This window comes from Nuphar pumila, chromosome 7 (genome assembly GCF_984573655.1).
Source record: "Nuphar pumila chromosome 7, dmNupPumi1.hap1.1, whole genome shotgun sequence".
Classification (NCBI taxonomy): Eukaryota; Viridiplantae; Streptophyta; class Magnoliopsida; order Nymphaeales; family Nymphaeaceae; genus Nuphar; species Nuphar pumila.
In genome coordinates, this window is record NC_143255.1 from 115859550 (window position 1) to 115886765 (window position 27216).

General features: G+C 38.7%; 1 protein-coding gene across 2 annotated transcripts; it reads right to left on the reverse strand.

The window, feature by feature from the left end:
• Positions 1-15115: 15115 nt before the first annotated feature.
• On the reverse strand, positions 15116-20257 carry LOC149833066 (uncharacterized). Of its 2 annotated transcripts, none has more exons than XM_090012696.1 (7): positions 18735-20257; positions 18532-18622; positions 18210-18367; positions 18049-18100; positions 16573-16652; positions 16342-16435; positions 15116-16238 (listed from the first exon to the last, which is right to left on the reverse strand). In XM_090012696.1, the coding sequence occupies exons 1-7, from the start codon at positions 19935-19937 to the stop codon at positions 15631-15633; spliced, it is 2286 nt and encodes a 761-aa protein (XP_089868822.1). In that variant the 5' UTR covers positions 19938-20257; the 3' UTR covers positions 15116-15630. The 2 variants fall into 2 exon arrangements, with proteins under 2 accessions (XP_089868822.1, XP_089868821.1); XM_090012695.1 differs by having other exon boundaries at positions 18210-18370; positions 18735-20252.
• Between the last annotated feature and the right edge of the window lie 6959 nt (positions 20258-27216).

Genomic DNA, 27216 nt, shown 5'->3' on the forward strand with positions numbered 1-27216 from the left:
TTAAATGGAGGATCTCGAACCCTCAGATTTGAGGATATGAGATCTCAAAAACAAGGAAAATCCAGGTATTTCTAGTCGGTAGGACAGGGAAACGAGATGAGCCACTCGTGACCGGATGTTCGGCTTGCAAAGAGCATGTTCGAACTCGTGAAATAGGCTTGGCAAGCCGAACACGAACAACCAATATTTAGCTCGGCTCGACTCGACTCGACTCGACTCGTATAGGCTCGTTAGCTAATAATAAATGCATTTTATATAAATTTCATGTCATAAAGTGTAGATGGTCGAAGTACTGTTTGCCTAGCAAGTAGTAAGTTTATATTTTTTTTTTTAAGGAAAGAGAAATTCTTTAAAATCAAAGAAATAAGCAGAGCAAGTTCTAGATGATGACAAGGCGTCATCAGCCATAGCAGTTACAAACATAAGAGTAAGTATTTAGACAGATGAATATCGAGGGCCAATTCTCTGAGCACCAATCCGGTGAGTATTGGATTTGGGCAGACCATCATAGCAGCAAGAAGGACATCTCCCTGTATAGATAGTAGTATGGTTTGGGGAGAGGATGTCTTATTTTGAAACGCCCTCCTATTTCTCTCTTCCCAAGTTCTCCACCATGCCGAGCAAAACCACCATCTCCAAATTCGTATCCACTTCGCAGATGACTGTAACCTGGCTGGGCCTAACACCAATTGCCTGAAGCATCCCAAAGAGTCAGTGGATGGAAATATATATCAAGCCATGCATGTTTGAATAAAATCTGGAAAAAAGGGGGCCAGGACCAGAGTATGTGATGCTGATTTACACCCAATGACTAGCATGATGGTTCGTGATTGTGGAGTCTCAGGATAGTTTTGATGTTTACCACCTTCTTCAAGAGGGTTTTATCTCACTTCAATGTGTATTCGGTGGGTGAGCTTTCTCTTCTACCTTCTCTTGGGTAGTTGTTTACCCCAGCATAGAAGTTACGTTGTTTCACATAGAGCTTATCGAATGAAGGATTCATTCTGACCCTCAATCAGGATGGTTTCACCCGTTAGAGAGAGTGAGCTCACCTCTTTCTTTAACGGGTGAGATCCTTCGTGAAACATGATCACGGTGATCTCTAACAGATCAACATCTCCTACCTGGCCATGTGAAACAAAAACTAGATACAAGATTTAGCCTTTCACTATTGGAGTATTTCCCTTGCATCAACATTCTTGGAATGAGTTATATTTTGAGTTTTTTATTCAGACATATGTCTTTATTAGACCTATCTTAATCCCATACATGATACATATTTTGAGAACATTTTTTCTTATATGTCATTCATTAAAAGATCAACAATCATATAAGATGTAGGTAAATAGTTAACTTTGATTTCATTCATTTTAATCATATCATGAATATAATGATACTTTACCAATATATGTTTGCTTTTTGAATTATCAGCTTCACTCTTCATAAGGGAGATAGCAGCCTAATTATTATAATAAATTTAGACTGGCCTATTGGTTATTTTTTGGTTCAAATCATTAATGAAGCAGCTTATCCAAACAGCAAATGTTGCAGTTGCATTGCATGCAATATATTCAGCTTTCTGAGTATGTTGTACTACACAATCTTGTTTCTTATAAGACCAAAAAATTGCTCCTCATCCGAGAATGAAAACATATCCATAAGTTGGTTTACTACCATCTCTGCTGCCAGCAAAGTCAGTATCAGAATATCCAGTTAATTATAAAGAATCAGCTTGAAAACATGGTATCAAGTTTATAGTCTCTTTTAAATATCAAAATATTTTTTTTACTGCTTTTCAGTGTGTCCAACCAGGATTACTCTGGTAGCGACTAATGAGGCCAACATCAAAACTGATATCAAGCCTTGTGCATAGCATATCATACATCAAGCTTCCAACAGCTTAAGCATAAGGGAGATTTACTCTTTCTTATCTATCACCTGGACTATCATTGTTACTCAACTTGACACTTTTTACCACAGGTGTTCTAACTGGCTTACAATCACTCATTTTAAATTTCTTGAGTATTTGATCTAGAGTTTCCGTCTCGAGTGATTTTAATTCCAAGAAAATAGGATGTTTCTCGCATGTCTTTCATTTCGAACTGAGAATTTAACCATGACTGAAAGTACTATAGGATCGATGCAACAAGCATTAGGAGGGGGAGGTGAATAGTGCTTTTAATTTTTGTCTTTGAAATTTGAAGGAATTTGAATACTGCAAAACAATCACACATAGAACACAAGAATTTTATTCTAGCTCGGTCTTCCAGATCTACATCCAGTACCCAAGCAAAACACACTTGAGATTTTCATTATTACACTTGTGTTACCACAAGATCAAACATACCAAAACCGGTCTCACTTTCAGCAACAACTCTGCTAAAAGCAAACTTCTTCTTTAAACCAAGGAGACTCTGTCCTTTTACAGAAAAATTGAAATAACCAACTTACAATCAACCTACGAGCATTTCTTATGAATGCAAATGGAGTGAAATAGGCTTCTAAGGCTGCTGAAATACTCAACTCACAATTTTACTGACTCACAAAAAGAATTGGAGTGAAAAACTAGATTGAAAATACTCAGTGAGTGAGAAAACGAATACTTGAATGAATAAGAGTGAAAAACAAGAAATTTGATCTTTCAAATCAATGTAATTCGATTCAATTCAATCTAATTCAATGATTTTGAGTGTAGATCATACTCTTTTTTATAGTCGAAGAATTTCATATGTTGGTGGTACAAAAAGGTGTCAAAACAGTCAGTTTTGAATGGTCAAATCATTTGAAAAACTGAAAAGATGCACCTTTTAAAAGTTTTAGAAAATGACTATATTAGTCGACTGGAATAGTTATTAGTCAACCAAAATCAAATATTAGCAGACTGACAGTTAAAGTCAGTCGATGAAAATCATCAGTAGACTGAAAAAAAACTTTCAATCGACTCCTGCTAAAATTTTCAGAAATCAAACATTCTGGCCGATCGACTAATCATAAAGTTGACATTTTGCTTTGAAAAACTGGTGTAAAAAATCGGTCGACTGATGAGTCTATTGGTCGACTGATAAATCTGAAAATGTGGGTACAGAGCTTTCTAAAATGATTTTCGCTAAGGGTTATTTTAGAAAAGTTTTTCTTAAGTATTTTTAGGTGAAATGCAAGTAAGATATGCAATCAAAGTAAGGCTCTTACAAGAATCTAAGACTTTTAGAGAGATTTATATTTGCACACTTGTCATCACAGATTCTTCAACGAATTCTTCAATTCTTTTCATCTTTCTTTATTGCCTTAGCTGAAATTCAGTTCTAGTTGTTCATCATCAAAATCTTGTACTTGAATTATCTTGTACAATTTTCTTGTCTTAATAATCTTCCCCTTTTTTATGATGACAAACTAGTCACAGATAGAGCATTGATAAACATATAAAAAACTTACTCTCACTATCAATATATTGTCAAAACATAAGAAGTTAGCATAATATCAACATTGTTAACAAGTATTGTTTTTCTTCTCATGATATTGTTTTTCTTCTCCCCCTTTGTCATGATCAAAAGGAGTAGGTGGAGTCAGAGTATAAAAAAAAGTGGAGATACAAGTTCAAAATATTACAACCCAAATAAAATGTTATCAAAGCAATATCAGTAAACAAAGTTCAAGAGAAGTGTTGTTTGATCATCTCCTTGATTTCAGCTATATCAGACTGAATAGATGAAATTTGTTGAGTAATATCCTCACAAAATGTATGTTGTTGAAGTTCCAAAGCTTCAATGTGTTTCAGAATTTCATCATCTTTTTTAGCACAAAATTTCTTTCTTTTGCCTTGAGATGAAGGTGATATAAGAGATGATGATGGTTCAGGAGATATAGAAGATCCAAAGGATGAAGGTACTGGATAGGAAAGTTTCATTCATTTAAAAACAGTTTCATCAAAGATTTCCTTTTGAGAAACAAACTTTTCATTATTCAGAGGCACTTTTAAATATTTGAAGATTCAGGTAAGGATACACCCATACGGAAGAAAAGGTTTTTGTTCCTATAACATAGTAAAAAATACATGCCCAATTTGCAGATATATTTCCAAATAAGACATATAGAGCAGTAGAAAGATGAGTTGAAAAATAATCAAAAGATCCTGTTTTTGGGAGGACATTATGAGCAAGAACTCTTCCTACAATTCGAGCGCGAGGTTGAAGGTTTGTATTTTTGAAAGGAGGACAATGAAAAGTTCCTGGAAGTAGAATTTGTTCAAAAATATTTTCATCATTAAGGTCAATGGAATTGAAAAGAGTTCTCAAAGATGGAACATCAAGAATTTATCCAAGGAGTTTGGAATCAAACTCGATTTCAATATCTCTAATGAGAGAGGAAAGAAAATTGATATCATGATCTATTTGCAAATTTGTGTAAAACAAATGGATCAATAAAGGATAATAATCACGATCGAAAGAAGCATCAAAAAGATGTAAAATCCATGTAAACAATGCCTCGAGATCATATCATGAATAAATGTGAAAAAATACTTCTACTGGGTAAGATGGGAAGGGCAGAAATAGAGCCAAATGTGTCATAAAGAAGAGGATTTCTAAGAAGGTTAAGAGAGAATCCATGGCAAGCCTTGGTTGTGGGTGTGGATAAGGCAGGAGAAGCATGTCCGAAGGTGGTTTTATGACGAGGCATCATCGTCAAGAAAGAGGAGACAAAGAAGATGGAACATGTAGAAGATGGTGTTGCCATAGTGAAGGACGATACGCTGTGAGGAATTCAGCATTGCAGTGGTGACATCCGGCGTTGCAGACGTTATCCAGTGATGTAGAGGTTGTCTGGTGCGACAGAGATGGTTCAACGAGTGAAAAGAAGGGTATCCATTCACTGAGGATTTTTAGAAGAGGGGAAGAGGCAGTAGAGAAAAGGGAAAGAGGGTTCAACTGTTGTAGAGGAGAAAGAAACACACGGGCAGGTTTTTGAGAACATAAGTCGACTGCCCCCCCCCCCCCCCCTCTCTTTTTTTTAAACATATAAGTTATCGGGTCCCTAAAAAAAATAACTAACTATCGGTCGACTAATCGTCAAATGTCAGTCGGCTGAAAAGTTCAGTTTTAAATTTTTTCAAGTAAAACAAAGATTTCAAAAACAAATTATAAATCTAACAATGAGCAAATGCCTAGTTCTCTTCTAATTCTCATAAAATCTTCGTTTTTGAGTGGTTTAGTAAAGATGTCGGTATGTTGTGCATTTGTGAGTATAAAATTTAAAGAAATATCACCTTTTAAAACATGATCTCATAAAAAATAATGTCTCACTTCAATATGCTTAGTTCTTGAGTGCTGAACAGGATTTTTTGAAAGATTTATAGCACTAGTGTTATCACAATAAATTGTTATTGTGGAGTAATTCAAACCAAAATCTCTTAAGGTTTGCTTCATCCATAGTACTTGTGAACATGCTAAAGTAGCCGTTATATATTCTGCTTCAGTAGTTGAGAGTGATACTGAATTTTGCTTTTTACTAAACCAAGAGACTAAGGAATGTCCTAAGAAGTGACAAGTTTCACTAGTACTCTTGCGATCATATTTGCTTTCAGTAAAATCTACATCACTATATGAAACTAAATCGAAGGAAGATGATTTCAGATAAAACAAACCAAAGTTTGAAGTATCTTTCAAGTATCAAAGAATTTGTTTTACAACAATTAAGTGAGATTCCTTCATATTAGCTTGAAATTTAGCACACATATAAACACTAAACATTATATCAGGTCGACTAGCAGTTAAGTATAATAGAGATCCAATCATACCTCTGTAGAGTTTAATATCTACAGTTTTACCATTTTCATCTTTGTCAAGAGATGTAGTTGTGCTCATAGGATTTCTTCTTGATTTAGAAGAGTCCATGTCAAATCTTTTAAGAAGTTCTTTTGTATACTTGGCTTGGTTGATGAAGATTTCTTCTTCAGTTTGCTTTATTTGAAGTCCAAGGAAGTAGTTTAATTCACCCATCAAGCTTATTTCAAACTCTTCCTACATAGCTTTAGCAAAATCTTTGCAAAGAGAATCATTAGTAGAACCAAATATTATATCATCAACATAAATTTGCACAATAAGAATATCTGATTTTATATTTTTAATAAATAGAGTGAAGTCTACCCGACCTATAGAAAAATCAGATTTTTCTAGAAAATTTTATAGTCTTTCATACCATGCTCTTGGTGCTTGTTTGGGTCCGTATAAAGCACTTTTTAATTTATAGACTCTTTTTGGATATTTCTCATCTTCAAAGCACTCTTAATATCAATTTGGTATAACTTAAAATTTATGTAGCTAGTAAAAGCAAACATCATTCGAATTGACTCCAATCGAGCCACTAGTGTAAAGGTTTCATCAAAATCTATGCCTTCTTCTTGATTATAGCCTTGTGCTACTAGCCTTGTTTTGTTTTGAATGACTTTTCCGTTTTCGTTCAGCTTATTCCGGAAGACCCATCTCGTTCCAATTACCGAATGATCCTTTGGTCTATCAACTAGATCTCATACATCATTCGGAGTGAATTGATTAAGTTCTTCAGACATGGCAAAAAACCAAAATTCATCATCACAAGCTTCATTGATATTCTTTGGTTCTATTTTTGATATGAAAGAAAATTTTGTAATATATTCTTCCAATTGCCTTCTAGTTTGAATACCACTCTTTATTTCTCCAATAATCTGCTTATGTGGATGATTAGGAAGTTCTTTCCAAATTGGTGGAAGATGAATGTTTTTTTGTAAAGTGTTTTCTATCAAAGGTTCTCCTTGATGTATGACTTCTTTTTCTTCGCTTAGAGGTATAACCTGCCTACGATTCTCATCAAATACAATATGTAACGACTCTTCAATGCAAAAAGTTCTTTTATTAAAAACAAGATAAGCTTTGCCTCTAGAAGAATATCCAAGAAATATTGCTTCGTCTGATTTTGAATCAAACTTATCAAGATTATCTTTGGTATTTAACAAGAAGCATTTACTACAATTTTTTTTGAAATATGAGATCTTTGGTATACGATCATAATACAATTCAAAACATGTTTTATGTAAAAATGGTCGAATAAGAACGCAATTTAAAACATAACATGTATTTACTGCTTCATCCAAAAAAGTATTTTGGTAAATTTTTATCTTGAAGCATAGTTCTAGCACATTCTTGCAATGTTCTATTCTTTCTTTCAACAACTCCATTTTGGAGAGTTGCTCTAGGAAAAAAAAAGTTTTTAGATATTTCATGTAAATCACATAACTTTAGAAAAGATTCATTTTCAAATTCTCCTCCATGATCACTACGAATAGTAATAATAGAGGTAAATTTTTTATTTGTAATTCTTCTACAGAGTTTAAAAAAATCAGAAAAAGCATCATTTTTGCTTTTCAGAAAAATCACCCAAGTAAAATGAGAATAATCATCTATTATAACAAAAGCATATTTACTACCATTCAAACTTTAAATTCTAGATGGTTCAAATAGATCTAAATGTAAAAGTTTGAGAGGACGATTTGTTGAAATTATATATTTTACTTTGAAAGAACTCTTGATTTGTTTACTCATTTGACAAGCATCATATAAATGATTCTCTTTATATGATATTCTAGGTAGGCCTCTAACAAGATCATTTTTGGATAACTTAGAAATTAATTTGAAGTTAACATGTCCAAGTCTCTTATGCCATAACCATTGAATTTCATTTGAAGCAATAAAACATTTTTCATTGAAGGTGGGTAACTCATCAAGATAAAGTTCATATACATTGTTTCTTCTTTTTCCTTTAAAGATGATTTTTTTAGAACAAGAATCAGAAATTAAGTATAAATCAAGTTTAAAAGAAACAAGAAAACCGGTCACATAATTAACTAATAGATAACAAATTCTGCATTAATCCATCTACTAAAAGAACATTTTCAATCAAGAAAAATTTTGGATTACCAATATTACCAATACAGATTACTTTTCCCTTACTACTGTCACCAAAGGTGACGGTTCTTCCATCCTTACTTTAAAGGGTGAAAAATAACTTCGGCCTTCCAGTCATATGTTTGGAACAACCACTGTCCAAGATCCACTTGTTCCTTATTTTGTGTACCTACAACAAAATTGGAAGACAAAGCATTTGACCCCTTTTATATTCGGGTCCATGAGAGTTAGTCTTAGGAACCCAAATACATTTGGATTTTGATTTTCTTTGAGAATAATTACTCTTTCTATCATAAAATGATTTAGCATTTTTATAATGATATGATGGATAATCATGTCTAGGCTTATATGCATTGGAACTACCATGATGTGATATATTTCTACCATGATATACATGTCTAGAAAACTGAGTTCTTTGAACCAATGGTTGATAATTTTAACTTTGATTATTTACCACATAGTTTGGTCTATTTTGAGTATTAAAGAAACTATATCTCGGGGGGGGGGGGGGGGGCAGAACTGGGTTGTAGCCCAGTCCTGCCTCCCGAACCAGTTAATTTTTTTTTTTAAAGCCCAGCCCTGAGTGCAGCAAATAGTTTGATTTTTCAATATAAAATAGATTTTTATTAATAATTGTAGCCATTTTTTATTTTATCTCAATTTTTTTTTCGGGGGCGCTGCCCCCGAACCCCAGACTATCACACCATTTTTTTGCTACACCCCTGTTTGTCCCCCCCTCACATGAATCCTAGCTATGCCCCTGCTGGTTTGTACTGTACTCGCTCGTTAACCATGGCTAACAGTAAATTTCAAAGTTGTATAAGAACCTCATGAAATATGTTTTAATTTGCCCATGTTACCTTTCATTAATTTCTCTCCCAAGAAGAACAAAATGAAAGTTTTTTAAGATAAAATCACGAATTTGAGTGAAAATAGGAAAACCCAACTTAAAAATTGATGACATGCATATATACTTTAGGTTAACCATATAATAAATGAGATATGCTTTTGAATTACCAAATTTTCTGGGTATGAATCTGAATTCAAAAAACTTTTAGACTGTTTTTATAAATAGGGAAATGCTGTGGAATGGGATATTAGCATATCAGGAAAATTTCAACTTTGAAGAGAATAAGAATAAAATGAACAAAGTATAACGTACAGTATACACAGGGGCGTAGCTAGGATTCATGTGAGGGGGGGGGGGGGAAGCAGGGGTGTAGCAAAAAAAATTTATTTGTGCGATAGTCGGGGGTTCGGGGGCAGTGCCCCCGGAAATTTTTTTTTTTGAGATAAAATAAAAAATGGCTACAATTATTAATAAAAATCTATTTCATATGGACAAATCAAACTATTTACTGCAGTCAGGGCTAGGCTAGGACTGGGCTGAGCTACAAAAATGGATAAAAATCTATTTCATATGAAATCAAGGCTGGGCTAGGACTGGGCTTTAAAAAAAAAAAAATTTAACTGTGTCGGGAGGCAGGACTGGACTACAGCCCAGTCCTGCCCCCCCCCCTAGCCACGCCTTTGAGTATACATGGCTCTAGAAGGTAGAGAAAAATCACGAACAAAAGTTCCAATGAAAACAACCATCTCAGACTGGTAAACTAATAATCAATATGAATGTGAGATGCATGCCGAACCAGAGGCGGAGCGGTGGGGGGCTCCCGAAACAGTTATTTTTTTTTTAAAAAGCCCAGTCCTAGCCCAGCCCTGACTGCAGCAAATAGTTTGATTTGTCCATATGAAATAGATTTTTATTAATAATTGTAGCCATTTTTTATTTTATCTCAAAAAAAAATTTCGGGGCCGCTGCCCCCGAACCCCCGACTATCACACCAAAAATTTTTTTTGCTACACCCCTGTTTGCGCCCTCCCCTCACATGAATCCTAGCTACGCCACTGTGCCCAACGAACTACAGTTCAAATGTAACTACATTTTTTTTATGACGAGAAACTGTCCCTAAGCGAGGAAAACCCTGGGTGGGGCCCCACAACCACCATGTCTTACGTGGCTTACCTCTGAAAGCTATGGGACACACTCGTGCACCAAGGGGGTTTGATCCACTTCATCTCAACACCCTCACAATCATACCACCGGCCATTCAGGCGAGCAAATGTAACTAGGGTGTGTGACCCAGGTGAAACGATTTTTGGGTATGGTATTGAGTCTGGATTCGGGTCTAATCGGACCCACCATAAGAGAAACCATACCTAGACCCGATAAGAAACTACACGGAGGAGGCCATACCTGGTAAAATAATATTTCTTTTTTATGGGTCTTAATCGGAACTCGGGTCGGCCCTGGGTCTGGTATAAAATTTCACAAACTATATTTGGCTCAATGTATTAATCAGACCTTTGGGTCGAGACCGGGGTCTTAATTGGTTCTTATTTATCACCATATCCAGACCCTATAGGGTTTGGTACGGGTTGGGTTCAGGTAAGCCCTACCTGTTGACACCCCTAAATGTAACCCACATTTGGACTTTCATTTTCCTGCGGTGGATTTAGAAAAAGATGAGTTGAACAAATCCCATTGCCTCTTAGAGGATGCATTAGACAAGGACCATTCCATGAATGACGTATGGACATATGCCCTCCTAAGAAAAGTCTACTAGAGAAGACATTTTAATCACTAGAAACCGAATGCCTCGAGTTGTTTTCTTGCATGCATCACTTGTGATCTCAAAGCTTGAATTTGAAAATGATTGGTTGGTTATGTAGCTGTGCTTAGGGTGTCAACTGGTCGGGTTTGGTTCGGACCCAGGTGTAACCAGACTTGAACCAGATTTTTGGGTACGGTATCGGGTTCAGACCTAGGTCTAATTGGGTCTATTATAAGAGAAACAATATCCGGACCCGATAAGAACTACATGAATCAGACCCAGACCATTCCCGGCAAAATAATATTTTTTTATCATTTTTACATTGAAAAATTGTAGGTCTTAATCGAAACTCGGATCAGGCCTGGGTCTGATATAAAATTTCACAAACTATACCCGGGTCCATGTATTAATCGGGCCTTCAAGTCCAGACCCAAGTCTTAATCGGGTCTTCTGATTTGTCACCATACCCGAAACCTATAAGGTTTGGTCCGGGTAATTAACCGGGCCCGTTGACACCCCTAGCTGTGCTGCAGTGGCAGAGCTGTAACCAAACCATCCATCTCATGATGCACGTGTATCATTCAGCTCTTAATTTCTCTTAACTTTCTTTAAAAAAAAATCTCTTAGCTGCACCACCGATTCCATCAAACTCAACATGGATGGCTGCTGATTACAACACTGACGCACACTGCAGCACTGCACAAGGATGAGCACATTGCATTCAGGATCTTATCTCAACAAACAGAACAAGGTAAAAGCATGCTTAGGCTGCTTTGATCAGGCTATTTTTTTCTTGAACACTACGAGGGGTTTATAGGTACGTTAGTATTTGGTCACGGCGACGTGAAATAAAAACATCTCTAGAACACCTTATTGCAGGTTGTTTTGATCCAATCAGACCTCATACATGGATTGGATTGAGGATGATCCAAATGCTAGCAATTGAATACCTGTTATACAACAATACCATTGGGATTTGAACTTGCAACCTTCCAACACAAGGTGACCTGCACTAACTGCTCCTACCAGAAAAGCAGAGTGCTGTTGATTTAGAAGCCTTAGTAAACCCTGTCTACTTGGATGATCCAAGAGCTGATTCTCACTAAGCAAAATATGTAGATCACATTTGTCAGGGTTTTTTTTTTTAAGGCAAAGCTGAGATTAGGCAGACCCCCACCAGTTATTATTCAAAGTACCACCGGGGTTTGAACCAGCAACGTTCAACCAGGAGGAGAGGTGCACTGACAGCTCCTACCAACCACTCCGAGTTGGTACATTTGTCAGATGGCTACCCTTATTTGCGAGATATTTGTGCAAATGTCCGCATGTCTACACACTTAGTTTGATTTTAATCTTTGAGAAGATCACAAGATATTTGTGCAAATGTCCGCATGTCTACACACTTAGTTTGATTTTAATCTTTGAGAAGATCACAAGATACTTGTGCAAATGTCTAATGTCTGCAGGTCTAGACACCTATCATACTAATTTCCTTAGTTTGATTTTATTCTTTTGGAGGTTCGCAAGATAATTTTAGAATGTCAGCAAATTCATAAAAATATTACGTGAATCTCTTTAGTTTGTGATTTTTAATCTTTTGAAGGTAGTCCACATGTTTGCACACCTATCATCTGAATCTCTCTAGTCTGATTTTTAATCTTTCAAATGTTTGCAAGATATTTGTACGAATGTCTGTAGATCCATGCATTTATCATGCAAATTTCATTAGTTTGATTTAATCTTTTGAAGGTTTGCAATATATTTGTGCTCAAACCTTCTTTGTTTGATTTTAATCTTTCAGAGGTTCACAACATATTTGTTTGAAAGTCAATGGGTTCGCACAAATATCATAAAAATCTCCTTAATTTGATTTTAATTTTTTAGAGGTTAGCAAGATATTTGTACAAATGTCCACCGGTCCACACAAATATCATATAAATCTCCTTAGTTTGATTTTAATCTTTCGGATTGTGTGAATGTCTGCTGGTCTGCCTAAATTACATGTGAGTGATAAAATGATCCTAAATAAGCCAATAATCAATGATTTTGGGTATGCAAAAAAATTTGGCATATGCAAAAACGTGCCATGTTTGGCTGACAATACGAATCATTTTTCAAATGTAAAATACCTTATAATCATCCTAAAATTTGGCAACTTTGATATTTGTCATTTTGCAAAAGAACATAAGAAAAGGGAGTTGGGGGGAACTGGTTTGCAATTTTCCCTAATTCCATGTATCCGAAAAAATACTCACTCATGTTTGAAATTGGAAAAAAATCCCATATGAAAGGGAAAATTTTCCTATGTGAATTTTTCATAGGAGAAACTTTCTTTATGAAAACATTTCTCTTCTTTGTGTGACATGAGAAAATCAAGTTGAAAAAATGCTAGAACATTCTGATTAGGGTGAGGGCTGCCCTCAAAACTGAAAACCTTTTGTAGGAAAAAATTGTCCATCTCTCTTAGAAAAATTTCCTGATTTTCTGTCCAAATCAACTTAAAATAAAAAACTTTTTATTTCAAAAAGTTTCTGTTGTGGGAATGAATATAAAAGTTGTCATCTTTCCTTTTTTGAGTTCCGTTTTTCCTAGCATTTTCCTCCTCCCAAACGTGCCCTTTTAAGGTATTTCTTATTTTCAGGATTTTTTTTTTAAACAAATGACTTTTTTTTATGTAACACTGCATGAGTTTATTTTGTCAAGACCATGGCTCCGCTTGTCTGGTAGGAGCAGCTAGTGCATGTTACCTTGTGTTGGAACGTTGCATGTTCAAAACCCAATGGTATAGTTGTGTAACTGGTAGGGGTCTGCCTTACCTAGGGGTGGCAATCGGGTCGGGTTGGCGTGTCAGCATACCTCAACCCGAACCCGACCCGTTTATTAAACGGGTCGGCTGTGGCAAACACAAACCCGACCCGTTTAATAAACGGGTAACCCGACACGACCCGCCAACCCATTTAATAAATGGGTTGGGTCGGGTAAACGGGTTTTCAGGTTGGCGGGTCAGGTTAGCGGGTCAGGTTGACGGATCGGGTTGGCAGGTAGTCGGGTTGGCGGGTTGACGGGTCGGGCAGACGGGTTGTCGGGTCAGGTTGGCGGGTTGACCCACCCGCCTAACCCGTTTATTAAACGGGTCAGCCGGGTTGGCGGGTTGGCATACCCCCAACCCGAACCCGACCTGTTTAATAAACGGGTTACACGGGTCGACCCGTTTATTAAACGGGTTGGCTTAAGCCCAACCCGAACCCGCCTAAGATGCGGGTTGGCGGGTCGTGTCAGAAATTGCCACCCCTAGCCTTACCCAGCTTGCCTTTCAAAAAAGACAAAAAAAAAAAAGATAAATGCTCTTACAGTTTTGTTAAAAAAAATAAGTGGTAACACAAGAGCACAAGATTAACCTAAATGATTTGGACCACTCACCTTTAGGTAGGGCCATTTGGCACGGTCGTGTGTTGCATTCTGGAAAAGAAAAAATTGAACTTCCTCCAAGGGAGCCTCCAAGCTACTAGAGCTCAAACCTTGCAAAACAATGGATGGTACAGCTAGATTTGTCTAATATAGTTTCATCTCACGCTAGAACAGTCATGTTGTGTAGATTCTTTAGTTGGGTGTGCTAGGGTCGACGAAGGCCAACCAACCCAAGGGATCGATCTACAAGAAGACCCCAGTCTAGTAGCGCTACAATAAACAGTACGTGACATCCACCAAAAATAGGACAGCTTGCTGGCACCATTATACCACTAGCCCTTCCAGCTGCATTGGCGCAGTAGGATTTAGCAGGCAACTTGTTGTATGTCAACTGAATGTTAGTCGGGGTAAGCCCACGGCATGGTGCGCCTGCTGCACAAGCGACGTTGCAGAAGGTCACCTGGGATATTTTTATGCTCGAATTCTGCACAATTTGTACTTATTGCAAGGAATTTTTAATACATTGTGGTGTCCCAAAGGCGCTTCATCAAACACATTGACAACCTGAGAAGAATATCTTTTATGTGCCTAGACTTTCATTAGTCGTAACTGAATTTGGAAGAACTCTCGCTGTCAAAAATTTAAAAAGTAAAAAAAAAAAGAATAAAAAATATCATAAATAAATGTGGGCCTACACTATATTTAATGGTGGACAGCATCCATCAAGATGCAGATTTCTGATAAGCGTGGGCCGATGCTCTTTGTAAGCGTTGTGCATCATCCCCATTGATATTCTTGAGTAGTAACATGATGGTGGGTGACACAATTCAAAGATTACATTCCCACCAAAAGCCAGTGCACAGCTAGCAAAACCAAGGGTAGGTGGGGTGAGCTACCAACAACTGCAAGTTGAAGGGGATTGGTGTGCCTAGCACCTAGAACTATGTTACTACAAGGCTGTATGACGCTCAACCAGACCCTCAGGTGAGTGAAGGCCTAACCATTCACAAAAGATCCTGGATAATTTTGGGTCACTGCTATCTGACCCACGTGGGCTAGGGCCTTCATCAGCATGAGATGAAAATCCCAGCAGTTAACCAACAGACTGCTCCAAGTCCCACTGCAACAAGCTTTCCACCACAAGAGAAACACAAACTCTTATCCACAGATCCCTTAATATATATTTTCCCCACAACTTTGTGGAGAAAGTAAAAGACGAAGAAAATATTGATTTACAAAGTATGGACATTTTCTATACAAAATCTCATTTTTTTCTTCACTCTATATTGGATAAAAGAATTGTGTAAATAAGGGGAACTTTTTCTAATCAAGGGGATGATCCCCAAATGGGCTACCCATCAAACGCCTCGTCTGGTCCTCGGCACATCTGACTCTGATTGGGGCTGAACAGAGAGCAGTCGGTTTTCAATTTCTCATTCATATTTCTGAAAGCAAGTGATACAAAACCTGGCTTGCTCCTGCTGATGAACTTCTGAATAACCAGCTGCACAAATTATCAGTCTATCACATAATCCCGTCCTCACCATACAGCTCCTGCAGCTTTAGCAGTTAGCCGTTCATGTTCTTCACCATGGATACAAACTTCAGAGGCGGATAAAGTTTACTTGTCCAACAACCCTTGTGTAAACCAGAACATGATCTGCAAGACTTCAGGATCAGTGCCGTGTTGGTAACCCAAAATTTTGGAATGATCGAATCTGTCCGTCCCAGCCTGCAGTAACAATCACTGAACCCCACACATGTGGAGCCATAGCCCTGTCAATGCTAGCATTCTTGAGGCACTTGTACTTGGATTTACCGGTGCTTGACCCCATGGTTATTGTGGACAGGGGCAGCTTCTCCTCAGGCCATGTGGCTGAGGACCCTTTTAGGATACCATCGGCAAAAAAACCATGACCCATCGAGACTCTGTTGGGAGATGATGACGATGTCAATGGACTGCTTTCACAAGAATCACAGTAGCCATGGCATCCATTTTCTGAGCTGGCAAGTGAGTCACTTGAAGCCCTATACTGGGACTCAAGAGAACCAGATGAAATTGATGTGGAAAGTCTAGCTTTTGGACCACACCAGGGTACTGCAACAGAGACATTACTAGATCGGAAGCGTTCACAAGATCGAATGCTTTTTGCGGGCTTGGTTACGGGAGATTCTTGCGAATCATGGTTCCAGATATAGACATGAAAATCCTCACTTGCAGAGATAATATGCCTCCCGTTTGAAGTAAATGAGGCAGATATTTGACTCGATGCATTCCTAAATCCTGGAAATGAAATTGAGATGAATATAAGAAATGTGAAAAAATGCAAGACGTGAAGCAACAGCAATTGCATAATATAAAATTAAAAAAAAAGACAACTATATACCTTTATATTTGGAGACTACATTGAATTTATCGATGATTCGAACTTGACAATCAGCAGAAGTTACCATTACTTTTTGCGGATTATCTGGGTGAAACTGAACAGCAGGAAATATAAGAAAAAAATCATTCTCAGGTCACAGAAATAACAAAAAGCTAAAAGGTGTGGATAAAACAGGTGATCCTCATGACAAGCACTTGAAGAATTGGATATAATCATGGATGAATGTATTACCTGGAAGCCAGTAATTCTTTTGCCTGGAGATTTCTTTTTGCTTTGCAAGCAAACTTCAGTTTCCAATTGCAGACAATGACCTAGACCAACAAAACAGATCAAATTTAGAAAAATGGCTCTTAAAAATGCTCCAAAAAACAGAAATTCTACAAATAGCTTTACATGCCATCAATAATAGGACACAAAATTTTATGGCAGATACATCACAACTGATTAATCCTTATCCTGTATTCAGTCCTTAATTCCTATCACCACCCCTCACAAGAATCAATCCTTTATATCACTATATTTTCACAACAGTAATACATCAGACTATGGACATCATATATTAACACTCTACATAAACGAAAAAAAGCCAAATAGCCAAGACGATGGGAGAAAGAGAGGAGAGGAAACTATCACATCCGAACAGACATCCTTGAATTTCTTTCAGAATGTCGTAAGATTATTAATGAATACTAGGAAGGATGATGTAAAGATGGCAAAAGGAACTTTGGGAGGCAGGTAGTTATAATACAGGGAATGACTGCTTTTCTGAAATATTTTTTGGATATATATATTTTCCAATTCGTAGAATTTTCAAGGAATTACTTAGAAACTTTTTAGAATGTGAAATTTAAGAAGTTCATCATTTTGGAGAAAGAAACATTCATGTTCACGATTTGCAGTTCTCTTTGAACTATCAATGAACTGGTGGAGCCTGCCCAACCCATTGGCTTCAGTCTCAGCTTCTGGAATTACAACGTAGAGAAAGGGAAAAGGAAAGATGGATAGTAACCATCATTCTTTTGCAAGTTAGACCAACCGCTTCCAAAGAGGTCAGGTGGCACAAAAAATCTGCCATGACTTCTCCCTGATTATCTGGATAAAGTTAGGTCTATGGCACCATGAACAGTAACAAGGAGGTATCCATTCAAGCGTTCATCCAAATATTGCTGCCATTTTAGTAAAAGGAAGATGTATGTGATATACCATACAGGGAAAGCAAACCAAGGCATCATCTCAGAAAAGCATTAGCCATTAACCTATTGTGGAAGTTTGACGGTTCATAAGAAACCACAGTCCCACCTTCAAAATATCAATATCATGGACAGCCATGTCCAGTTAACTCTCTCAAGAGTTATGATGACTGTATCTTCCACAATATGAAAATATAACGAAGTAATGCAAATTTACTTGTTTTGTCATCCTAAACACAAAATTAACTAGACAGAGATCAGAAGACCCAGAATTCTCGGAACAAACCTAACTGCAGTCTGCATCATTGGAACTGCTACTTATCATTATTAATGATCGTGACAACAAGTTTCCACATGTTAAGTCATCAAACGATACAGAACACAAGCAAAAGTTCACAGGAGAAAAGAGGTCAACAAAGGGATAAGACTGCATAATACCATGATATATTATCACAGAGAAATAACAAAAAATAGAATATTCATGTCAAAGAGAAAAATATGGATTCTGAGAAAGTACCTGATGCTTCATAAAAACGGCAATTTCCTGTCATTGAGCCAACTACTGCTGTCTGCACAAACAAAGGCATGGAAGACATTAGAATGGTTGCCACAGATGAATGATACATAAAATCTATAATCCTAATGACAATACAACTGTAAAAAAGCAGAGAAACAAACCTGCCCATCTGAACTGTAAGAGACTGCAGTGACTATTTCTCGTATATCTGTCCAATCAACAACTTGACAATTGGGAATGGACCAAATCCGAACTTTCCCATCAATAGAACCACTGATGAAGTAATTTTCATCAACAGGGTCGAACTGGACAGAAGTTACTGCTTCAAGAAACATTTGTTCAAACTAATGTCCTCTAGTCTAGACGACACATAAAAAATGTAAACAAACAACATTCATTTTCAATATTGGATGGATTCAATACCCAAAAAAGTTTCAGAAAACTATAAACTGGGAAAATTCTGGAGTAAGATCGGATGTGTACCATAGTTATTGTGAAGAAACACCTTAAGGCACTTGTCCGATCCCAATCGCCATAACCGAACAGTTTGATCCATGGATGACGAGATCAGGCACTGCATTGAGAAATTGGCAATGCCTTGTGATTATATGCAATGAGAAACAGAAAAGGAAAAAAGAAAAACACATTCAATGCACATAAGAACGCAATGAATCTGAATAAAATACCTTAGAATTTGACCATGAGAGGTCCAGTATATCACTGCTATGTCCTTGGAACTCATGAAGCGGTTTCCCTGAGAGCCGGAAAACCCTGGGAGGGATTACTGCACAAACAGCGTTTAAGGTTTTCCTACTGAATTTCCCACCTTTGTCTTTGTTGACTGAGATGGGAGTTAATTCAGCAGAATGGTTCGATATGAAGTGCAGGCAAGAAGAGTCGGAATCGGATAAATCCAATTCATTGGTCCTTTCGGATTCGATCACCTGCCAAACACGCACTACGCCATCTTCGCCAGCACTCGCAAGATACTCGCCATCTAAACTGAATTTCATGGTCCAAATCGAACCAGTGTGAGCCTGTATCTCTTGTGTTTGATAGACCGCCGAGAACTCCTTAACATTCTTCCTACCATGATGCACCTTAACCCTTTGAAGCCTTCCCATCTCCAGATTCCCACAGTGAGAATCCTGCGCAATACTCTCCGGATCTCTGGGCATGGATTTGTGCTCCCCCAGCCTCCTACCAATAACAGTTATCAAACTCGCCAACCACCCTTTTCTCCTGAGCACCGTCTCGGCGAAGCCGATGTCGACATTGGCACTTTCATCGGCTTCTCTCCGCATAAGCCTCTGAACAATCGGAGAATACCCAAGATACCTATAAAATTCATCAATCGACACCAACCGATCGGACCCCAATTCCCTAATCCTTCCCAGAACCCCATCCCGATCCCTGTCGTCCAGCATGAATTCACTACCATCATCAAGATTCCTAATTCTAAGCATCAATTCTTCGCCACTACCCTCAGTTTCCTCTGTAGTCCCGTCTCTCGACGAACTCGGGCTCTCATCCGTCGAACTCGACCCGAAGGAGCGGCTAGAGAAGAATTCCCTCCAGGAACCCAAATTCCCCGACTCCGCTGCCCCACCACCGCCGTCCACCCTCTCCAAACGCGCCGAATCCGAACCCTCGCCGGCGGCATCCGCCTCCTCATCTTCCCTACGGTCCAACCCCATCTGCCGCAGGAAGCGCTCGCGGCGCTCTCGGACACTATCCGGCTTCCCAATCCACACCTCGAAACCAGATCGGAGGAAATCAGGCTTCCCCAAATCGCAACCCTCCCCGCAATCCGACCCCGAGTCCGGCGTCGAGGCTATCTCCTCCCTCGAGTCGAAAAACCTCTCCTCCTCCTTTATTTTCTCCCCCATCCCGCTCAATCAAACACCAAAATCCCCATCTCCCCACAAACCATAAACCTAACTCTAACCTTTCAAACACCACCAAATGCCAAAATCAATGGCAAAAATCACAACTGGGAGCAAGACGATTCCCAGAAGAAGAATCAATGAATCAGAAGGGAAGGGAGGAAGAACGGTTTGGGTTATAAATGAGGCAACTTCTGACCTTGGGTTTTTCCACGGAATCACCGAACCGATAATCCGATTCATAACACCGACAAGGAGCGACCCAACTCGGATTGGGGGTAAATCGACGGGATTTCCTTTTCTGGTTTTTTCTCTCATTCCTGAGAAAATGAAGGCGGGGAAAAAGTTTTAAAGGAGGAAGCCCTCGAGATCTGAGAAGAAGAAACGAGCCGAGATTCAACGACTGTGACAGGAAGTGGGGGAATTTTTTTCCTCCCTTCTTTTACCGGGAATTTCATTTACCGGCAGTCTCCTACTTGATTTCTACTTTCTACTCACTTCTCCTTTTATCCCTGTGAATTTCTTCTGGTTGGCTTTCCTGTTTATGTGGAAGGACGAAAAGAATATGAGAAATTTTTGTATTGACAGTTGTGTTCCTTGAAGTTGTCTTAAAACTCTTATCATCGTCAGTAGAATACGAGAACTATCGTGTGAACGGCTGTTTTTATAAATATTTTATTTTTTATTAAATCTAACCATACGGATATGATCTACATATTTGCTCATAATTTTTATAAATATTTAAGCATTCAAAAATTATATATATATTTTTTAGTAAAAATCAATAACAGTTGATTTCTACAAAATTCACTATGCCAAACATACCTACATAGTGGGATTTGCAAACTCGTATAAAAACATCGTGCTCACACAGTAGCGGAGTTTAGGTTGAACCAAAAGTCTAATTTGGTTGGGTCTAGAAAGCTGAGAGCCCAATTATTTTGGTGGACCCAATTTTAGTGTCGGTGTCTATAGATTTGATGTGATTCATGTCCAATGACTACAGTCCATTCATGTGTGTGCTTCCCATCATGTATATCACAGGCACATGAGTGTTTCCCATGTGATGTGAAATCATGCATTTTTAGATGTTTAAAAAATGGAAGGTTTTTGGTTTCATAAACAGTATTTGAAATGAGTTTTTCACATGTAAGTAAAGTTTTTGGTAACCCTAATTTTGACGGAGCACTCCAATTGTCACGGGTATAGAACTTTTTGCAAACTCGCAACGCGCCAGACTATCTAGTTTGGCCAGTCTATCGGTCAAAGGCCGCACACCAATACTTTTTCTGAATCATTTCATTGGCCCTGCGCACCACCTCGTGCGCAGCTGCCTAGCAGAAGTTGATCAAGCACATTTTTAAATGTGTATTTTATCTAGTCGATGTCACTTAGTGCATAGCCATCTCATACCAGCTATCACTTCCGAAAATAACACAAACTCGTCTTAGCCTTGCGTATCATAGAGTGTATTATGACTTCATGCACACGCTATAGAAAAAAATCGTCATTGAAGAAACAAGACTTTGTGACTCCTAGTCCGAAAACCAGTTGATGATTAAACACCATAGCAAAGAGCATCACCCAAAGTCATTTGCCAGTGTCTAGGCATTCACTCACCTAGCCCCGAGTCACCATACTCAGTTGGAATCACCTAAGGTGATCCCTGAGAGAATTAACCCTAACCCACACACACCCTTGTGCATCCAACCGCTACGCGTGAAAAACTATTGCAACCTGAGAGGTCCTTAACCAAATCTTCAAAGGCAACATCCTCTGATCCGCTAAAACTACTTAATCAAACAATGCTCTATGTTTGTGCCACCACATAGCGATGCACTAATGACGATATTGTTGCTTATCGCATGTTGTGCTATCACAACACATCACCGATCAAGCCAATGCATGCTGCGCATTCCTGCATTCGATGCATTTTTTACTTAGTAGAGCTCTGCACTACACATGTCCAATTCTGAAGGTTCGATCTGAGACATTCTCTCCCACTCAAACCATTGTCGTCCTCAACAATGCCGGTGTAGGTAAGAACACAGTCTTCACTGATATATCAGTTTTTTTTATACTTATCTTTGATTTACTCTTTTTTCTTCAATCTACTTAACTTGTTCTGGTTTTCATCCACCATCGCCATAACATTTAACACGCCAAGTCTCATTCATTAACGTGTCTCCGATCACTTAGACAACGGCCTTCTGCTTTATCAACATCGAGTATTCTTTGCTCGTGAGACCCTAGTGCAGTCTCATATACAAGCAGGTTATCCTTGCCCGCACAACAAATTTATTGTCTTCAAGCTCATGGTTGGAGTGCCTTCCAACTCCAGTAAGAGCAATTTCAAGCTCATCGTGATGACCACCAACATGTGCCACAAAGATATCAACTCCTTTAAGCACTAACTTATGATTTTTCAACGATCCAAACTAGTTCTCAAGTCAGGGATGCCTATTTATGTATCACCCCAAAGCACTCTTTCAAAGAATCCTCATAGACACTCGTCCATATAAGGGGCAACATGACTTAATGCTGCAACTCTCATCCAGAGCCAACATGCTACAACTCTCATCTGGAGCCAGCAAAATATTTTCGTAGGAACCAAACCGACAAGCCACGAACAATAACTTTTTCTCCACACACAATCCATAAAGGAATTGTTAACTCAAGGGACCCAAAATAATGAGCATTCTGCTCAACAAGGGCACTCCGCTAACCCACAATCTTATAAGAGAATCTAAAAGTTTAGTTGAGTCTCCCATACCCAAAGGTGCAAATCCATCCAGCCGAATTCAACATGTATTCTCTGAATGTACAAGGCAAATGTTACGCTTCACCTACGAGCCTAATGCACAACTGGTAGAAATCTTTGTCTTATTTACATTTTCTTAACCAACTAAACAATAACCTTACACTTATGCTTATCATCGACAAGATGACCCATACCAACCTACCAATATCTTGCTTTTGTACTCGGTCAACCACACTTCAGCTGCGCAAAATTATGTAACCAAGATAAACCATCACTATCATCTTCAGCGTCGCACACACTGAACAACAAGGTCTTTATGAATCTTTCTACTTTGATACCAATTTGTTATGGGTATAAAATTTTTTGCAAACCCGCAACGTGCCAGACTGCCCAGCCTAACGACCAAAGGTTGCATACCAATACTTTTTCATATGCTGAATTATTTCATTGGCCCTGTGTACCACCTCCTGCACAACTATCTAGCAGAAGCTGATCAAGCGCATCTTCAAATGCGTATTCTATCTAATATACGTCACTTAGTGCATAGCCATTTCATACCAGTTATTACCTTCGAAAAGGGCATAAACTCGTCTTAGCCTTGTGTGCCATATAGTGTATTATGACTCCATGCACATGCTATAACAAAACCTTGCCACTGAAGGAATAAGACTTTGCGGCCCCCATTCCGAAGACTAGTGATGCTTAAGCACCATAGTGAAGAGTACCACCCATACTCATTCGTCGATACCTAGGCATTCACTCGCCTAGCTCCAAGTCATCATACTCGGTTGAAATCACCTAAGGTGATCCTTGGGGGAATTAGCCTTAACCCACACGTGCTCCCATGCGTCCAACCACTACGTGTGAAAAACTCTTGCAAGCTGAGAGGTCCTTAACCAAGTCTCCAAAAGCAACATCCTCTGATCTGCTGACACTACTTAATCAAACAATGCTCCACGTCTGTGCCACCACATAAAAATGCACTAATGATGATATTGTTGCTTATCGCATGTTGTGCTATCACCACACGTCACCGATCAAGCCAATGCATGCCGCACGTTCCTGCACTCGATGCATTTTCCACTCAGTAGAGCTCCATACTGAACATGCCCATTCCAAAGGCTTGATTTGGGACACCAATACTCAACCTGAATTTGTTTGTGTTGAGGCAATGGAGATCAAGCCGTTTAGTTCTACCAAATGGTTTGCTCACTCTCTCATGTGTTGTATCATTGTTTCCCTAGGCTCCAGACTCTTGGAGTCATTTGACTCAAGTCCATTGATCGAACAAATCTATGCACACTCATGTGACCTGAGCCAACTAGCTCTAGTTTGTTTTCAATAACGTGCCGTGATTCTTCTTCTAACCAAACTGGTTCAATTCAAATGTGCATCCTAACTAGGGATGATAGTGGATTGGGGGAAAACATGCCCCGCCCCCACCTCATTTGGATTGGGGATGGAGGACATGAAACAAAGATGGAGGTGGGGATGGACTTACACTTTCTCCCACCCTGCCCTATCTCCGATCCCCACTTTGCCCCACCTCAAACCATCCCATCCCCAATCCTTTTCTAGGGATGACAATGGACCGAGGGGAATCAAATAGAGGACATGAAATGGGGATGCAGGTTAAAATCAAAACCTATGCAGGGATGGAGGGCAGAAATTTGAGACGGGGCAAGGGTGAAGACCTTGTCCCCCACCCTCTTCCCGATCCACTGCCCTTCCTAATCCTAATATGGATCGGGTAGTGGTGGCTTGATTCTCGCTTACCACCCTAGCCCTACGACCACACCAATATCTGTGTTTTATAAGTATACTCTCGAGTGTAATGTACTCTCTAGTACGAAGCCGTTCCATCAGTCAAAAAGTTTGTAATGTATTGTCATAGTTGTTTAGTGAAAAAAGTGCTTTTATATAAAAATTTGATTTTTGGCTATTAAATTTTGGTGTATCATGAGGGTTAGTTAGTTTTTAATTTATTTTAAAAACTTGTCTGCACATCAAAACCTCTTAACCTAACGCGTGAAAAACCTCTGAATCTAATTAATGCTCTCACTAATAAAGATGCATTTGGATTATATAACATGGATACGGCTGCAGATAAGTGGGATACGGTCATTTTATAAAGTTTTCGATATGATTAGTATATAAGAGGACACGATACGGGGACAAAATGGAGTATCCGTGTAACAAAGATTTGGATTTATGGCTGAGCGAATAAATGTTTATTCATTAGGGTGTGAACTGTGAGGTAACGTGCCATATGAAAAAAGTGAAACTGAGAGGAATTCATCCTCAATAATGGCTGATAATTGAATTATAATGAGAGAGGTTATTTTCATCTTTTAAAAAAGACAAAGGACAATGGCAAAAGTCGAATTCGATATAACACCAATAGAATTGTGGGGCCCCATGAGAATTCTCAATCTTGAGTTTTCTTCCCACCAACATCCAAACACACCGTAAAAAGACTATGAAGATGACATTTGTATGGTAAAACGAATCCACAAAACATTTAATACAATTTTTTTTAAAATCAATGAGACCAATAGAGAGTATGAAACCCTCTAGGACACCAAAAGAGCTCCTTGTTGGAATTGGGCTCCTCCTCCGCGAAGAAAAGGGTTGCCCTGTTTGCATTGCTGAGTTAAGGCCTGTGAAAATGCATCGAGTATCATAAGTTTTCAAGGAATCTCCCACGTTTCCACGACAAGCAAACACACCCTAAGTAATTGCAATTCCTGATCAAACACCATCCCAATTATTCTAAAGTGCTGCCCACAATGAAGTTGGTCAACATATGAACGTATTGACATCAAGAGACCCTTCACTCTCTTCCCAAGCACACAAATTGAAAAAAAATCCTATCCTCTGCCATGATACAGAAGATCCTATGACAATCCTAAGCATTCAATTGATTCATCTAGGTGAGAATTAAGATTAATCATAGCCGTTGTCTGGATGAATACGATTGAATGTAGGATGAATCCATCATGTCAAGTGACAAGACCATACTCATGCACACATTTAGACGCAAACAAACACATGTTTAATTAAAACACTCGATATGCAGCATAGCTGCATGGTGGGCATGCAGAGACCTGCCTGACAACCATCTATCTTGGCATTTTTTGAGATGGATACGCTGTCCATCTCGAGAAATATTGAGATGGATGGTCAGCAGTAGTCATCGCTGCATAAAAAATTGCACCATTATTTACTATAAGACGAGAATTCCTGCCACTCTGACACTGGAGCGACGAGATTCCGGCCACAGATGAACTTTCCGGCACCATCCCAAAGTTGTGGTCTGTCAAGACCCCTTTTTTGGTTGTTTACCCAGTCATTCTTCAACTATCCCTTGGTTGGAAAGTGAGGAACATATCCTTCTTCCTTTTTCTCCCTTTATTTTATATAATGCAACGACAAAAATGAGATCCATACTTTTTTTTATTTAAATGGCTACGTTTGCAACACATGCAAGCCTTGCACTTGCAGGTTCTGATGCTTGTTTAAGATATTTGCTTTTCCAGTTTTATGTCAGTGATAGTGAGCATGGACCTCACCTATATATTTGACCTAGGATAGGCTTAGGTGATGAATTTTGTTAGTTGAGATGAACCAAGGTTGTGTTTGGTCCTAAACTTGTAGGTGTTTTTGCTCATCCCAAATGCCCCTAAAAATGATAATAGCAACCTGATTGCAATGATACTTTTATGCAATCTCACCGATTCCTGTCTTTGGGTTCCGTCGCCGCCGAGGAAACGAAAACCAAGATTTGCTTTATCAGGTATCAAACTAGAACTGCTGGCAAATAGAGCACACCTTTCAGTAGTATCAATGCAGTCATGGATGGTAGGGACACTCTCATGTGAGCCTGGGCCTGGAGTTAACCTTTCATATTGAGAAATTCAACATAAAAGCAAAACTTCTTTGTGTCACTTTTGTTTGTTCTGAACTGGGAATTCAAGAGCCCATAAAAACGAGAAATTTGCAGGTGATATTTTAATTGCAGACAATGTGGTGTCAATTATTTTAAATAAAGATCCCAAGTTGGAATTTATTATTCGAGGCTGCTGGGCATGGCCTGTTGTGGCCCACCTATGGCAAAGCTGACTGGATTCTTGCTATGTGTTAGGAGCCACATATGCGGAAACGCTTTAATATAAATTAGATCAAGCTCATCCTCCTAGACCCACTTGATCAGTCAACAGTACTTGTGGGTTAACTGACGTTGAGGCTTTGCTCTTATGTGTAAAAGAATGTGGGGAGAAGCTCCATCAATTGAATGAAACAAGCATGAATATGGAGAGAGAGAGAGAGAGAGAGAGAGAGAGAGAGAGAGAGAGAGAGAGAGAGAGAGAGAGAGAGAGAGAGAAATCAAAGATATCAACATTACGACAGGTTCAACAGACGTTGAAACTGGCAAACAAAACACACAGGACCCAGACCGACAAAGAACACATAAGCCAAAAAAGCACAAAATACAAATCAGAAACAAGGCGATCAGTCCGG

Excerpts from the sequence above, each read along its gene's own strand:
- LOC149833066 (XM_090012695.1), bottom strand. The coding sequence starts at position 19,937 with ATGGGGGAGAAAATAAAGGAGGAGGAGAGGTTTTTCGACTCGAGGGAG. Across the intron at positions 18,371-18,531 it reads GTTTCTTCACAATAACTATG|CAGTAACTTCTGTCCAGTTC; the intron begins GTACACATCCGA and ends TGTTTCTTGAAG. Across the intron at positions 16,239-16,341 it reads TGTAGTCTCCAAATATAAAG|GATTTAGGAATGCATCGAGT; the intron begins GTATATAGTTGT and ends TTTCATTTCCAG.